General features: G+C 37.5%; 1 protein-coding gene across 10 annotated transcripts in view; it reads left to right on the forward strand.

The window, feature by feature from the left end:
- LOC102216933 (tight junction protein ZO-1-like) overlaps positions 1-17,806 on the forward strand; it is a 161,248-nt gene that overhangs the window by 38,861 nt on the left and 104,581 nt on the right. The window contains exon 1 of one of the 10 annotated variants that reach the window (XM_023332838.1): positions 8,500-8,979. The exons of the other annotated variants lie outside the window; for them this stretch is intronic. Coding sequence (XP_023188606.1) covers positions 8,956-8,979 — 24 coding nt within the window. The 5' untranslated portion in view covers positions 8,500-8,955. Of the gene's footprint in view, positions 1-8,499; positions 8,980-17,806 lie in introns of those variants that run through there. 10 annotated transcript variants of the gene reach the window in all.

Here is a 17,806-nt window from a genome sequence, read left to right on the forward strand (position 1 = left end):
GATGTCACAGATTTATTCACATTCAAAATTTCACCCTGTCAGAGTCCATTATGTGCCCTTAAAAGTTTTTAATGTCAGGTTCTCCAGAAACTGTCTGATAATATTATTACTTTAATAATTAGTGATGTCGCTGCTTATGCCTTGTGTTACTTCTTTGATGTACCAATTCCTGGCAGATTGATTTACTGATATCAGTCCCACACTGAAGGATTTCTTCTTAATGGTTAACATTTTCTCAGTGGTTTTGTTTGTATGTTTTATTTCTTTCTTTTTTTCTTTTAGGTTTTACATATTTTCTCAGAGAAAGTTATCACTCAATTTATTTGACAATCTAAAAGACTAGTCTCTGAAAACGGTGATTATTTGTCATTTTTTGCCTTTTGTAGTAAATTCTTACATCTTGCCAGGCATGACATAAATGTAAAAAAAAGTTGTGAAGAAAAACTTTTTTTTTCTTTTCATTGTAAATTTGGATATCTTATAGTTTGTTTACAGGACCACACTTTACATGTTTCTGTTTTTATCTGTTCTGTTCTGTTGATTATCAGTCACAAAGATATATGCAGACTCATTTCATTCTTTCTATATATCAGAGAACGTTAATCTCTAATCTACATGAGGATGTCAGAGTGTACTTACAGAAAGTTTGATCACTTTGAGAAAAACAACAGTTTTTTCCTGTCATGTCATAGTGACAGTTTTAATACATATGTAACAATCATATTGTCTAGAAAAGTTACTTACTGCAACTTTAAAGGAGAATAATAACCAAGCTTCTCCCTACAGTCATATGGCAAGTCAATGGGTGTGATTGTGTGTGTGTCTTGCATAGGAACTCTGCTTGGCCATGCAGACAGATCTGATAACATGGCTGATCTCAGTGCATTGTTTACATTCAACACAGTGCTGCAGCTCACATGGAAAGGCTGTTGAGGATTTCTTTTGTTTTGATGGCATTAGGGGGGAAAATTTTTTAATTTTAACTAAAAGTGAATCAGTTTGTGTTGATTTGTTCACTTTTGTAGAAAAGCTCATTGTGAGATGACACTGAAAATAAATCATCTGGCACTGAATAACTGAAATCTCATTGGTTCCGCAGATTGGCAGAGTTTTCCTTCAAAAACTGTTCAAAAATTATTGCTTCATTTTCTCGGTTTACTTGTCAGGAAATATGTACATTGATGCAGATGGGAAGAAAAAAGATAATGCCAGTTTTCGATAGTTTTAGGATAAGATGTGTGTCTGCACTGTGGCGCAAACTTTTAACTCTGACAGGAATTAATTGTTTTCCCACAGCATGACAACATAAAACCTACAGTTGCTTCATGTGTTAGACTCATAAATCTTTGCTCTTGCCTTTAAAACCAATTACATGCCACTTAAAATATGTGTCGAACTGCATTTTACTGCCTGCTGCCTTCTGTCAACACTGCAGCTGTTGTGTAGCCTGTGAATCCTTAGTTCAGATCACTAAACTAAGGATTCACACCATGTGACATAAATGTTGCCCCAGTCCTTGTCTCAAAAAATTTAGAAAATGAATACATCCAGACAATGTGGGGAGTCAAAAATAGTAGTAGTAAGAAGAAGAAATTAAAAAAGAAGAATAGATTTTAAAAAGTTTAAGTTGTTTTTAATGGGGAAAAAGGTGTCCTGTATGTCCTGAATGTTTTTGTGCTCTTTTAAGCATGTAACAGATCTTTTTTTTGTCTGGCTGCATATGATTCAAACCAACTTTAACCAATCAGGAGTAAATTTTATATTTCTTCAAGAGGATTCAGATCTTTAGATTAAATAGAAAAAAACTACAAAGTTAAAGGTTTGGATATTGAAGGTCAAAGGAACATTCTCTCTTAAAGTTACACAAATAAAAACATCTGATTTTTATGGCCTGGTGCAACAATCTCTAAACTAACTGCTGTGTTTGCTGCAGAGCAAAGTGTGTGCATGTGTGATGTTTGGGGTCAAGACAATTTCACATTTGAAGAAGTTGCCAGCGATTTTTTTTATAGCTTTTTGCTAATGACTCTTAGGTATGGTCTCCTGCCTGCTGTGTTTTGTAAATTTTGGAGAAAAAGGCAATATGTTGGTCTTGGACTGTGCAGAGAAGTGCTTCAATTCCTCTAGATTATCTGATTCAGATTTGACCAGCCCCTCGACTGGAACCGCCAGCTATAACACTACAGTCATTGTTTGCTTTAAGAGACAGACGCTTGAAACAGCAAACCTATTAGACATTTTTACATCTGCCAATGGCAACTAATGCTAGATTTCTCTTTCTTTTTATAATGCTCCTAACTGATAGTTAAAACAATGTTAACCATCAGTGAATTAGCAAAGTGTTGATTCTGCTATTGCACTCTTATTGCAGTCTAAATATTCACTATTCTTCCAGCCAGACAGCTGAACCTTTATTTAAACTCTCTTTAGTCTAACAATGGTGACATGTAGTAACCAGCATGTTTGTGTGAGGCTGGGTACTTTTTCACTAACGACATATCTTTGACACAAATTAAAGTTTTTGGTTTTTGTTGCATCAAAAGCCATACTAAACAAATTACAATTCTGCACCTGTTCATATTTTCCATTAAAATTCACATCATTACTTATTCTCACTCTGTCACCAAATTGCTGAGTTGCCTGCATATGCAGCTATGCCAGCGAGTTGGAAACCTCCCATACTATGTCAGCAAGTTCATGCTCAGATCTGTCACTTTTATGCACCTAGATGTGAATGGGCAATAACAAATTACTGAGACAAATTTTTTTCATTTTTTTTATTTCCTTACATTTGTATGTTATTTTATGAAACAATTGTCCATTTCTGTGTGTTGAGAGTCACAGTTTTGCTTGTCATAAATTTAGAAACACTTTAAATCCAACAAATGTAGCACATACAAAAACAAGAAAGTTTGGAGTACAGCCTGTACTTGCTGGCACAGTTAAGATATATTGTAATACTTTTATTTTTTTAAAACAAATAGCACTGGGTTGGCAACCAAATGCTACTTAAGTTGCATTTGCTTTGTATGCTGCTGGAACAATTAAGGGAAAAGGTTGAATTGTTGTTCATGAGGTATTTACTGCCAAACCTCTCCCCTGTTCGCCCTCCCTCATACACACGCACACATGCACGAACACCCACGCATATACACAGCACACTGAGCTGAGTGTGTCGTGGATTTTACCTTGGGATTTGACGTATGTTTTTCAATTTACAGCCTCGTTCTGCACCAAACATTGGACTTGTCACACGACAGGAGAGCATGATGCAATGGCCCGTTTTTTTCCCCTTTACATTTACAGCATATTCAAGGTTACAGGGCATCAATCTCAATACACAAACACATGTTTCTTAGCATTCATATTGATTTAGAGGAAGAATATCAAGCTGCATTAAACCTTTACTAAGCCATCTGTTATGATGCGCTGCAGCTGCTGTTATAAAGGTATCACTAAGAAGCAGAGGGAAGTTCAATCGGGTTCACTGCAGCAGTTTCATTTTTCCAGCTTTAAAAAAATGGAAAAAAAGGGCACTTCTCTTATGGGACGAACAAACGTAAAACATAAGATACTTAAGATTTTTTCTTACTTCGCCAACTGCATCTTCAGAAGACTTAAGGCATCCAGATTCACTTCTATCTGTGAGCGAGACGTCGTGGTAAATTTAGTACACTCAAAGCTTTTTCCCCCCTCCTCTTTATCACTACAACTATGTGAAGCTAAGTGTCGCTCAAAATAACAGCACTTCAGACTCTTCTCACACTAGCTTACATTTCTTCTGCAGAGGACAGTAAATTTAAGAATATGAATGACAGAGATTTCAGCTCAGCCGCTTCTACTTTTAGCTCAGGTTGCTCATATCAGTTAATATGTTAAGTAGAAGCAGCATTTTGTTTTTTTTTTCCTATCTGTCCTGTGCCAGTGGAAACAGATGGGATTTTACTGCCATGTCAGGCTGTGATTGATGAGCCTATGTGAATAGAAACAGTAGACATTTGAAGTAGAAGACCACCTGAGAGGCTTTCTTATGAACAGGTCTTATGTAGCTCTGTAGGTCATGTTTGTTTTAGGCAAGATGAAAATCTAATTTTCTCCTCTTCCTTATGCTGTTGTTTGAATAATTTCTAGTTTTATTCAGAACAATCTTATCTTTTTACATTTATTTTTAGCCTAGATTCAGCAACAATCGCTGATGCTTTGAAGTGGAATTAATATATTTTAAGAAGTTATTTAATTCCTTTATTATCTAATCTTTAAACCTGTACCATTTTCATTTCTTAGATATTTGATATTTTTTGTCCTGCCTCCAGCTGTCATTTGGCAACAGACAGGATAGGTCCCCAGTCAATCTAAAACTTTGAAATACAACATAAGACTTAGTGTTGTAATTAAAAGAGCTAGACTGTTGTCTATATACTGTATGTTTTGAATGCCCCGGCTGTTTTTATCAGTGATCAGTGGCCCAAACCGATTTCATGTTTTTTTTTTTTTTCGTTTTTTTTTTTGAGTTCAGATCAGCTAATTCCAATTTTCCTCTAAAGGACTTAAACACATGCAAATTTTAGTTTAATTCACAAATATAACAAACAGTGAGCATAAAAGAAGAAATAGGCAGCAGGTTTCAGTTCCTTAGCGACTGATTGTTAAATAGCTTGCTGTATTATGAATGGGTCTTGGCCACTGTGCACCTTCTTCTATTCATACCCACAGTTTGTACCCTGTTATTCCCATTTTGTTCTGACCTACTTCCATTTCATACCTGCCAAAGAGATCCTTTCTGCCAACAGCCATCAGCTTCTACAACAACTCTTTGAAGAAAATGGCATAGTAGGAGTTGCAATCAAATTTAATTTCCTCTTGGGATCAATAAAATATTTTTTGAATTTTAATTTAATTAGTCATGTCAATCATAGAAGAGCCATTTATGTTTTGTTAGTTTTCTATTTTGACAAGCAATGGAAAAAAAATCTAATATTTAAATTTTGAACATTATTTATTTAACTGGAGATTTTGTGTTGGTTTTATTTAAGCCTACAGTCTATTTCTACTGATTGTGATTCTGACTGTATTCGGGGGAGGTAACTCTTACAAAATATGACAAATTATGATCCCTCATAAAATCAACATCATTTCTTACAGCCTTGAATCAATTCAAGTCAATCTTAAAGTACAAAGACATCTGCTTACTTGACTCATGTACTGCCCTAATGTTTAACACTATGTGATATTTCCTGTTTATGTATTTTTGTATTTTATTTTGTATTTTGGCCTTGTATGTTTAAAGCTGGTGTCTTGGATAGGTTACTCTTGGAAAATAGGTTTATCATGGTCACATTGAAATACTTTATTAAGGAATTCATATTTTCATACAGTAAACTGTTTACTTATATTTAATCAACATTTGATAGAATTGTGTCTCAAGATAATAAGCCGAAATTAATTCATTTTGCTGAAATCTACTTCTGTAAACAACTCTTACCTTTCAATTGCTTTAAAACCTGCATTATGAATAACTTTTACACAGTTTAGACTGAAAACTTTGGGTGCTTTTGGGGGACCAGACGGTTCATATTATTTAGTTTCTGCGTCAAAAGGACAGAGGAGGGATCATCCATGTTCTCTGAAGCCTCTTAACACGGGACAAAAGAAAACATGGAAACAACATCTGCTTGGCAGTCCTGCCTCGCATCTCGGTCGTCGCATCAGCTTCGTTTTTGTGTCATGTGAGTGCTTCTTTGTGCATCAACGGTCAGCAGCTTTAGTTGTTTTTTTTCCCCAAGTCTGTTTCACTCTACATTAGCCTTTTTGCTGCAGGAGAAGCTGGGTTGAGTGAACCTTGTGATGCGTTCCAGTCAGCGTGGGCCTGCATGTTCGGCTTTGTTTCCATGTGCCTGCTCTTCCATGAAAGCACCTGAGCTTTGAAAGCCGCCTGTTGTCCAGAAGAGCCTTCTCCGCATATGTGCTTGTGTTTGTGAAATAAATAAAAGGGAGAGAGAGAGACATGAGAGCAAGGATGCAAGTAAAGAGGATAGCTTTGATCACGGTGGAGTGTCACAAATGTCTTGTTTCTGTCTGTAAGAACATCTGAGCTGCCGTCACCGTAGTGGATGAAGAGGAAGCAGTGACCAGCAGAGGGAGGATGTTACTCTTGTCACTTTAAATTTGATCGTGACCACTTTCAAGCTCCGGACCTTTGATGTTTGGTTGGATATTATTTTAAGGGCATTTAAGAGTTTTAACTATGCTAAACATTCTTCTGTCAGCACTTCTCGATCCTGAGAGGCGTCTGAGAACTTTCAGACGGAGTGAGAGGCTTGCGTCAATTTTAGTATGTATTATTTTTGTAGATCCTATATTTTGTGTGTTTAATGTGTGGTATATATGCATTTGGGTAATGACCTTTCTCAGGAAATTGTGGTGATCCCTCATGGAAAATCTTTTGTTGGTTTTTCTATACATTTTGTGTGTTTACCTGATTAAGTAAGGGGGCTTAGAGTTCTTCCGTCTTGATCCTCTTCTCGGCTTTAACAAGCCTTCGCAGAGGTCATCCTTTACTTTTCACCTTCAAGGCATGTCTGCTGCTCCACACTCGTGGTATTTTTGCCTTGTAGGATTACGCCTGGTGGGAATTAACTCCTTATAGACCACCTACACTGCTACCAAGCCCTCCTCCACTCCTGAGGAGAAAAGAAACAGAGGAAGTGATCATTAGGGGGAGTGAGATCTGGGGAATGCGATTGCTCGGTTTGTTTGGAAAAGACAGGGTGTGTCTGTGGGTTTATATGCTCTCAATTACTGTAACTGCAGAAATTTTAAAAGTTTAACATTTTGTGTTGATCTTGTTGTCCTATAATGCACATGAGCTTTGCTAGAAACAAACTGTGAAACAATGCAATATGAGACTTGCATCCTGTGGGTGGGGACTGGTTTAGGAAGTAATAGGAACTTAACAGAATGGCTTATGTGGTTTCCTGTGAGGTAACTTATCAACCACAAGTTTGGCTTTTACTTTTCTTTGTAGTTTTGAAAAATGTATTTTAAACAAACTTATTTTGTGATTGTTCAGAAGAAGAGGGACATAGGCATTGTCTGAATTATACCTTATGCAACGAGCCTTCTTAGCTCACTATGCATATTCTTTAAAAACATATCTTAAAACATTATGAGCTATGATTTTGTACTCAAATATTTAGAGTGCCAGTGGGATCGCCAAGGGATCCTGCCTGTACAGCAGGCGGCCCTGCTGTATAGGTCTGCTTTTGTTCCAGAGGTTGATATGTATTTCACACCAAGACATGTTTAACTCTTGAACACAGAAATAGTCTTTGTCCTAAATTGTAAAGGATGATCCATACTTGTGGCAGTCTAGAAATCTCTCCTTATTTTGCCTGACTTTTAAAAAATGTTTTTTATGATGTCGCACAAGGAAGCAGTGCATTTGTGTGTCCTTAATACCTTTGGCGGGGTTTTTTTTTGTTTTTTTTTCTAATGGGTACTATGGCTCACCATCCAGGGAGGTATAGTGTAGGGGGGTGCCACTTTGACTAAAAAAGAACATCAGTCAACAAAATTCCTATCCTTCATTTTCATCACCTCTTTAACAGAGTGGGTATCATTGTTCAAATAAGGATGCTGACAGTCTTCAGGTCTGGAGCTAAATTAAATGACTATGAACTACTTTATAGAATCTTAACTTTTTTGATCATCAAGTACAAAATTTAAACTACTTAAATTACCAAACCTGAACTGAATAGTCCTATGTTAAACATATCTTTTTTTTTTTAAATAGTACTTGTTAATATGATAAGGTCAACAAGTGAACCAAGTTTATTAGGTCGCATCATAAGTTGTGTTTTATGCAGAATAATTGTTGGGGGAGTGTATGTGTTTTGGTTATATGTGGTAGTGAGAGGCTAGTTCTTTTGCTGACCGGAGCGCCATTAATAAGAAAAAAAAAACAATTTAAATACAGCATTTCTTCCTCATCTTCCCAAAGACGTGACAACAACATAAAAAACACTCTTGAAGTTCTCTTTTGATTTTGTTTTTAGTGTCCCAACATTGTGAGTGGGAATCATTTGACCACACGTGTGAACATTTCTCTGATCCACTCCTGCACTGTTCTCCTTTTAGTAATGAACGTTGCACGTCGTCTCCCAGGGAAAGTGAGCATTCAGCATCAACAGGGACAGCAGTGTCGCTTCTCCTCATTGTATCCCAGGCTGTTTATCCACAGAAACTACAGAGGGGGAGGAGGGGGGGGGACTTTTCCGTCCCGGCGATTTCCAGTAGCTATCAAGGAAATTATTTAATAACTTCATGGATAACTTGCTCTCAGGAGAGTTATATTTAGTGACGGAAATTCTTGACGCAATCTAAATTGTCGTGAATGGACGATTCGTTGGGGTTTCTGTTTAGTTTCTGACCCCTTTTTCCTGTGGAATGGTTTGCTCCGCACACACACGACACGGCCGTTGATGACAGAGCCAAGAGCAGGAGGGGGGAGAGGTTTCCTCAGCCTGCCGTAGCCATTGCAGCATACTGTCCCACTGATGCCTACTCTCCACAACTTTTCATCCAGAGGTTAGCCGCGGAACGCCACAACGAGGAGGGCTTATCCGTCTTGGTTTTTTTTTTTTATATATTTTTTTTCTTTCTACCCGACTTTCTCCCATGATACCATTCCCAGCTGGACCAAGGTTGGCGTCACAGGCGGCGAAGATAAGATAATGAACTTTGGACTTCCCGCACGGTTTTTCGTGACATGTTTCCCGTCGTCCCGGATAAAATAAAATAACAACGCAGCCCGGCGTGGCGGCAGCTGCTGGGCAAAAATTACGCTGGAAATCGGGGGGGGGGACAAAACAGCGATAATAACCCAAACGATTACCCAAAACAAGCGTCGGGAACAACTTTAACCCTGCTGCTGTTGAGGCGGAATAGCAGAGGAAAATGTCCTCCAAAGCTTCAAATAAGGTGGGTACCTGGCCGGACACAAACCCAACTCTCAACGATATGCTGCTGGCTTATGTAATACAATATAATGTGCCGGACGGCCTTGTAAAAGCTGCAATGAGGGACATGCGGTTTAACTGTACATTAAGAGGATAACTTTTACACTGCTGCTTGTGGTAATGTAATATGGGGAACGCTAGCGGCGTTTTTGTGCTGGTTTTTTGTGCTTCGGTTTTATTTTGAAGTGAACGCCTACTGTCAACTTGTACTACAACTGGGTGTGCTGCGTCTAGTTTTCGAAAGTAAATCATTTTTTTTACTGGTTGCAGCTGATATTGAGCAGTCCTGCTATGTTTAGAGCTGGTCTCAGTAAAGCCACCTGTTGATACATGGGATCCTGGTTTTATTAAAGTGGTGGTGGGGGGAAATCCTCATAAATCTGAAAAATAAACTGCTGCGGTGAGACCCTCTTTATTACATACGAGTGACTGCACTGTCTGATGGACTTTTTTTTCTCCCCAAGTTTTAATTGATGATCTTTAAGGTGATGAAACCAACACAAAGCTAAATCTGTCCTGCCTGAACGTCCAGCATTAATCACATTTGACTTGCCTGTCAGAGCTTTCCGTTATATTTGCTGACTCAATGAGTTTTAAAAGCCCTAGAAAGTGTACATGATGACTTGCTCATCTTTTAGTATCTCCTAAAATAGCATGCATAATAACTCATTGATAAGACATCTTCACAGAATTACCAAACAGGTCCGCTTGAGGTTTCAAGAACTTACCTTTTTGATTGGAGTCAGCTACATTCCCAAATACATTTTAGCCTGTTTTTTATTTTTATTTTTATTTTCTACTTTTTTGTCCTAAAACAACCCAGAAATGGGGCGGAGAGTTTGGTTCTCCTTAAAAGCTTGAAAGTACTTTTTAAAAACTGGACTAATTAGACAGAGTTTCAGTTTTTTTTTTTTTTTCCTTTTTGGGTTTCCCACACCTTCTTTTTTCACTTTGACAAGTATGGAATGTGAATTGTTTGTCCCACAGCAGGAGTGAAATTCAGGTTTGGGCGGTTGCTCCAGTTAGACGAAACCAGCTGCATCATGTCAACTGATGACGTTACTGTGCTGTACATGATGGCTGGGTCACACCTTCATATAAGACTTACTATTGCACTACCGGTCCTGCTGGTAACCAGCCTCCAACGGCCAACATTTCCACTGGTTTCAATCTTCTTGTACTTATGATTTTGGTATCTACTCCTTGTGTTTTTGATTGCTGTTTAACGTCATGTTTCCTGAAATTCAGGTCGTTCTCTAATTCCTTGAATGCAGTAGTCAGTAATTGCATAACACACTTTGCTTCATGATAAATACTTCTTTATATAAATAAGAAAACAAACATTTCTTTTGTAATAAGTTGATATAAAAAGAAACCTCACACTTTAGAGACAAAATTTTTCTTCAGGTTTTTGAACAAAGTGTTTCCTGCCTCATAAGTGCAGTTGTTAGATTAATGAGTGCTGTAATTTTGTTCCAGACATAAACAGATCGCTTTGTCTGATTCCTAATGGCCTGAAGTAACAGTTGTTGCCAGTGGAATAGTTAAAAAAAAAAAAAGGAAAAAAAGTTTTTTATTGATAGATGTATAACTTATTTATTTATTTATGTTTAATTGATGGGGCTGATTTACATTTTCCACATTTTGTGTTAACCTTTCATTACTACTTGTGAACATCATTAGCAATTTAATTATAAAATATTAGGTAATATTCAGTTGTTTTGCCACAATTTTGATGTGGCAAAACAACTGAATATCAAATCAATAAATGAAAATGTAATAAATTAAGTCATTTAACAAGCTTCCCGTCTATTGATCTGCACACCCAAGGCCTTTGTAGACTAACTACATATTGTGCAGCATACATTTTTTGTTTTGTTTTAATGAAACAAAAAGTCTGTTGTTGCAGATGAAAATATTGCACTATTGGTTGTATTCACAGTATGTGGCCATCAGACAATGAGTGTGCAACAATTTAACTTTTATGTCTTCATGTAGTTGAAACATAACACAAAACATGACGTGCTAGAGCCGAAATCACTGCATCTTTAACGTTTGTCCATTCTTTCTTTGTTAATTTATCACCACTTTTCTGTGAATTCGTTGCTCCAGCCTTGTTGTGGTGTTTTTGATGAATTCCGCTAAAGTAAAAGATTCACAACACACAGACTTTTGAAAATTAGATAAGCAGAGCAGCAGGTTTTCTAATTCTGAGATAGTTTTACCAAAAGCTATTGCAAGCAGATCCTTTGCAACTGTGTCACCTAGGCAGATTGAGACACCATGATGGACAGTGGAAGTAAGGGATGGTAGTATTGAACAGAGTGACAAATTTGTGTCTGGAAGTAGCACACAGTTGGGGCTCATAGACGGCAGTATGTACAAAAGTTGGAAATAGCTACCTGAGAAACTGACCCATACCTTCTCCCTCCTGATGTTTGTTGATTTGATCAAATTGCTGACTTTGCCTGAATTAACGCCACACAATTTATATCACTATGTCAGAAATGGTGTTTCCTGTTACACTGGAGCGGATTGAATATTACAGTTTTTTTTCATACTTGGTAGGCTGGGTGATGGTGGAGCATTTTCTTCATGGTTATTAATAATTTGACATGTACTTTCTTCATAATGCAATATTTAACTGCTTTTTACTAAACTTACTAACTTATAAAGTATATGAGCATCAATTTTCATACCTTATAAAAAGTGTTTGCTGCACCGAGGGCTGCCAGACCTCACAATTGATGACTTCTATCGATCGCCGTCTTCATTCCTCATCAAAAGGTTTACGATAAAATGACAAGTTACTTTTGCATCCTTGTCTGTTTGTGCAGCTGATCATGCAGCACTCTATAACAATATATACAGTGAATTCAACTAAATAAAAGATTGATTAGACTATCAACTCTGTTCACAGGAATTAATGCACGCATATGTTTTTACGTCCGTCTTGGCAGAGTGGAACTTTTGCATGCTTGGCGTCACGGACAAGGGGCCAGTAGTGTAGTTGTTGGCTAACAATTTCTGTTGGTGTTTGAAAAGTAGTGGTATTATTTTATTTTTTTTTTAATCCAATAGGTGGATACTAAGGTATTGTGGATAACGACATTTTCATGTACAGTGGCTCTGAAGTGTCACATAACTCTTCTGATTGATACAAAACTGAATGAAACTGACTTCAGAGCCAGCATGTAACTGTGACCATTAATACCTGACATCCTATGCAGTTTTTAAAATCCTGGCGTATTGAGCAAACGATTCTTAGGAGTGCAACATTCTTGACTCCCAACTGATGAGACACAGTGATGAATCGGTATTTGTTTCCTATAAAGCCATAGCTGATGATTAACTGTAACAGAATGTTACAGTGGAGTGTTAAAGGAGTAACACTTGTACATGTTTTGGCCTCATGTCTTGGAAGTCAACACTGTTGCAAAATACTGACAGCGTGTCATAAGGTTAGAATGATGTTTTGTAAATGGTTGTGAACGCTTGGCAAAAGTAAGTAAAACATTTTTTCTTACTCTTGTTTTTTTTAGCTTTAATTTTTTGATATGTTATGACTTCTCCTGTTAAAACATATTATACTCTAGCTGGACTGATAGTGATGCAGAGTTCTTAACCAGGCCCCTGAAACAATGTGAGTTGTTTCTCAAACCATTCTACAAGCTTTTAATTTAATGTTTAAAGTAATGTTAGAGTTATAAACAAGATTGCATAGTAAAAGTGTTTGAAGGAAAATCATGCTCAGTGCAGAATAACAAACAGGTTTCCCTTCAAATTGTGGCGAAATTAATCAAGCATTGCGTTTTCCAATTTATACAAAGGTGTGTGGTTATTTAAATGGAAATCTTTGCTCGAATAGAAGTGCCAATTATTGTTATATTCTTTTCTAAATATGTTCTATTAGACATTAATTAGACTTTCGTATATATTTAGGTAAGTAATGTCTCTTTTATGTCATCAGACTAATTGAAAACTCTAATTAGTCTGCATCAATTTTCATTCATTACATGAAGTGTTGTGCCGGCTCTGTTTGACTAGCCTTCAGCCGTTCCTACCTTCCTCTTGTGAATACACACAAAAGTGAAATGCAACTCAGAGTGTCAGCGATCCCTACGGCCTTTACACCGGTTGTGTTTTGACTGAAACGAGTGCAGGAAGCATTTGCATTCAGGAGGTTGCATTAATTAGAGTTGAACAGTGAGCCAAGAACAGCCTCTATTTTGCTTTGATGATTACACATCTCCATTTACATCAGTGAAGGAGGGAAAGGCAATTAGAGAACCGCGTGCTAGAGAGAAAAAGACTCCTGATGATGTTTTTGTTCTCGGTCCTAAGCGTCCTATTGTCAGCTCCGAGTGATTAACATGGTAGACTGAAAATTATTCCTTAAGTTTGTAAATCACACACGGTCTACAGCTTTTGTGAATCCACCATGTTTAACTGCATTTGTATAAAGCATCTTTAAATGTACAAATGAACTTCTGCAGTACATCTGATACAGGGCAGGGAACGTCACATATTGGGCTTTACAGACCGACAATCTTAGATTAACACACCAGAAACATACACACACCAATACATAGTCATCCTCACATGAGGAAACAACTCTTTGGAAATAGATAGTTGACTTAAAGTTATCAGTGCGCCTCAGAGGTGTGAGCTAGCTCTGAGGTCTGTTAAAGGTTTGCTAGTTACAGAGGATAGCAGCTTTCAGGCCTCTGTGTTCAGATTGGCTTCAGTTTTTTTGCAGTCATACAAGAAGAGCATCACATTTATGTAGCGTATGGACTTGACGTTAACAACTAGTTGACGTAAGAAGCTTGAAAGCTGGTTTTAGGCATCAAATTCAGCTTCTTAATAAATATCACTTTCCAGTATCGTAAATGTTAAGAGAAACCAGCTGTCCGTTTTTTCGCACTGTGAGGGGATTTGGGAGTGTGACCGTTATCAAGGATATCTGACCTGCTTATCCTTGTCATCTCTGGAGGGATATCCGGGCCACATAGACACAGCTGGGGGCAGGTTGACGGCAGATAAAGTGAAAAAAGGAGGGGAAAAGAGAAAATGCCTTCTCCTGAGGGAGGTGGGGTTATTGGAGAGGTGAAATGGAGAAAGGAAGGAGTGGGAGGGAGAGATGCTCTGGCTATAATCTGAGTCACATGGCAGTTCTTAAAAAGACTGCTGCTCTTTTCCTATAATCACTGAATTATAGCGCTTGGACCTTCACATTAATATCTGTTTCAGTTGAAGTCAAAATGAACTCTTAAATGGAGGGTCTTTTTGAAGACCAATTTCAGTTTTATGAAGAAGTGTGATGTGCATGTGTTTTAAATGTACATTCAGTGTTCCTTTTTTGTCTGATTTATGTCAGACTTATCTTATGATTGATGTTTTGGAACAAAAAAGCAGGTTTTATCAGCAGAATGAGGTTCATATTCCTCCCATCTTGACTGTTTTCTGCATATCTTACAAATTCCTTGTATTGTAGACTTCCCTCAAGAAGACCTGCTGTTATTTCGCCTTCATTAGAAGTTTTGCTGGAATAAAATGGTTCCCATCGTCTCTCACTGATCTACAGGCACTTCTTTTTTGAGATTAATGAAAATGCCCCTTTGGTTCACTCAGGGATAGTTTCTTATCATTGTCATGTGGCCAGCACAGCAAAGGACACTCTTAAGCCAGGCCTGCCTCCTTAATGGCAGGGCAATGCGAAACAGGTCTCTGCAGGGATTTGTCATTCCTACAACGGGCATAAGGGATTTGACGCAGGGTGTTGTGTGTGTGTGTCGATGTGTGTGAGAGACAGAGATAGATAGAGGTAGTGGGGGATACAAGGGAGAGTGCATGTGGCAGCCGTGGCTCAGCTGGTTGGGGAAAAGAGAAAGAGACTGGAACAGATTCATCCCAAGGCTTGTTGCCCTACATGCCTGTACACACAAACACACACACCCATACACACACGGCCATGTGCTCATTTGCCTGTACTCCTCATGTATTGTGAGGGCAGATTTTTTTCAGTCTGGGAAGCAGTCGTCCGTCTGAAATGGTGGTTGGATTTCCAGCTGAAAGGACTAACTTTCTGGAGTTCAGCTTATAACGATTTTCTAGAAAGAGAGTTTTTCTGAAACATAAGAGGCTTTCTAACTCAAGCAATGAACCGTTTCAATAAATACTTTCAATGCTAACATGTGCACCAATTCCTTTAGAAACTACCACATAATCACTAAGTCACAGAGATTTAGCTGTTTCTTACACTCAAAATGCTCTCCTTTGTTTGTCTTATGTTGCATTGCTGCTACATTTTGCCTGTTCAGAGCAGATTAGGATTTATCTTGTGTATTTTTTTTTCTTTGTTGACGTTATTGTAACAGATATAGCAAAATATGGTATTGAATGTCGAATGCAACTGTCTTAAGTTGGGCTTTACAACTATCAGCGGCTCTGGAGCCACATGTGGCTTTTTAGACCGCATACAATAACTCTTAATAACTTTGGCTATAAATGACAAAGAACCAGTTAATGTTTTAAACATATAATAACATGCACGTTCAAATGGTTTTTCAATTGTTTCTTGGAAGAATAGCAATAGCAACAAAACAAAATTACTCAAAAAGTACTAGTAATATTCTTTTTTTAAATTAATTTTTCTTGTCATTAGGTTGGAAACTTGGCGTTTATTAGTTTTATTTTTTTTACATCATCACTATCCTTTTTAAGAAAATGTTTCCATCCTCCTTTGAGCAAAATTCTTGTGGTGTTTACTTTAAAACTTCCAAAATATGAATAAAATGGTGATTCTTTAAAAATGACACATTTTCTATAGCTAATATTTATCATTATATTATTACTATTTATTGTATTCCAGTGAACATGTTACATTAGTGACTTTTTGTTTGTCTAGACTGAAGGTAGAAATAGGTCTTTGGATTGTAAAGCTGGAATGATTTATTGTTGCATAACCACATATCTAGTACCAAAAATGACCAGTACATGAGGAAGAACCCTCTGAATGTGGCTAAAGCTGTGCTGCAGCTTGTGCTCTCTCTGACATTGTTTACTTTTTCTCTTATTACCCTTTCCAACTTGTGCTTAAGGTCTGATGGTGAGATATTTGGGACAATTGAAGACACACCAATGTGGAAAACCTATAGTTTCTGCCGTTTTTAAAAAAGGAAGCGTGAGAGTGGACAGGTGCTAAGTGGATTCTGTAATGTCTGCATTTAAACGAGAGTAGCAGAAAATCTCAACTTGCAGAATATCTGTGGAAGTGGGCTCTTTTTTTTTTGACATTTTGTTCTGGTTGTTCCCACAGTCTTGAGATGACAGTGCATACTGCACAGACATGGTGGCACTGGCTCGTACAGACATTGTAATTTGAATAAATGCATGTCTCCTCTATACAGTATGGAGCTAAGAGGTACCTAAGGTAAATAATGAGATGATTTTGAACAGATGGATTCTCTTTAAAACCCATTGACTCGCAGTTTAATTGGGTCTCATTATCTTCCTGAGGCCTGAAACTGAAAACTGAAACATTTATCTAGTTTTCCAAAATCATTAACTGGACTTCTCTTACGTTATTGAGTGTTAAAAGTTCTGAATTATTGGATGAGTTTGGATAAGTATTTATCTGCAGACTGTGGTTTTGCACTCCAGCCCTGGGATAGCGACTCCGCTGCCTGCAGCCAATAACATTGTGTGCGACACTGCATAAACTTATCAAGCAGACAACATATCTGGCTCCTGACCGTCTGCTTGTTTGACCCAAGCTACTCTGAGCCCTTCCTGCTGTTCCTCATCTGATTCATGTTTGCTTTCACAGTGGACCAGCTTGCAGTGCAACAGAAAGATGACAGATGCTTCTAGTTGTAGCATTACTTGGCATTTGCAGTTTGGGATTTTTCTACCTTTTTGCTCTCTGGCATGTTGGTAATCTAGTATGTCTGCTACAGTATGTGATAGTGTTCACTTGGAAGCCATCATGCTGTGTTTGTGATAACTATAAACCTTATAAACAAAGCTCTGGCTTTATCTTTAGAGTGTCTGCAAAAGCCTTAAAGTCTTAAATTCATGTATTTAAAATGAAGGCCTTAAAATGTCTTAAATTCATTAGAAAATATGTATGTTGGCCTTAAATGCATTTATTGCAGATCTTAAATGTTGTTTCAGGACTATTTAATCTCATATAATCTCTGTAGTTTATTTTTCTTTAGGGTCTTTTCTGTCAGACAGAAGCACATCTCTATTACATTCTGTGACTCGTGGTGGTTGAGATAACTGCTAACTAAATCCTTTCTAGCTAGCTAGCTTTTTTGCTTTTATCATTAAGTTTAAATTATCACCAGTTGGCTGAACGACGTTCATCTTTGCTCACTTCTGTTGCCAGCCAGTGCGATGCGAAAAAGCTTGACACTCTTGTGCATTTCTGCCACGATACAGGTTACAAATTTTATTCATAACAGTCTTAAGAAGTCTTAAATTTGAGTTGGTGAAATCTGTAAAATCCCAGCTTCATCAGATAGAAAGGAGTTAAGGAAAGAAAGTGTCCCAGTATCACTTTTTTATATTTTGTTGCCTTATAAGTTGCAATCTTATAATGTTGGCTTTACTGAATTACAACAGACAACTATTACACATTTACGGTAATTCTTTCTGTCTGTTGTTCACTAAGTGCACTGCTGGGTGTGGGTTATCTCAGTAGCAAGTTGCATTGTGTTTCTGTGCTTGTGTATCTTGTTAAAAAATGCATAGGCTCCCTCTCTGTCTCTCATCCTTTAGTA

This window comes from Xiphophorus maculatus, chromosome 4, assembly GCF_002775205.1.
Source record: "Xiphophorus maculatus strain JP 163 A chromosome 4, X_maculatus-5.0-male, whole genome shotgun sequence".
In the NCBI taxonomy this organism is placed as follows: Eukaryota; Metazoa; Chordata; class Actinopteri; order Cyprinodontiformes; family Poeciliidae; genus Xiphophorus; species Xiphophorus maculatus.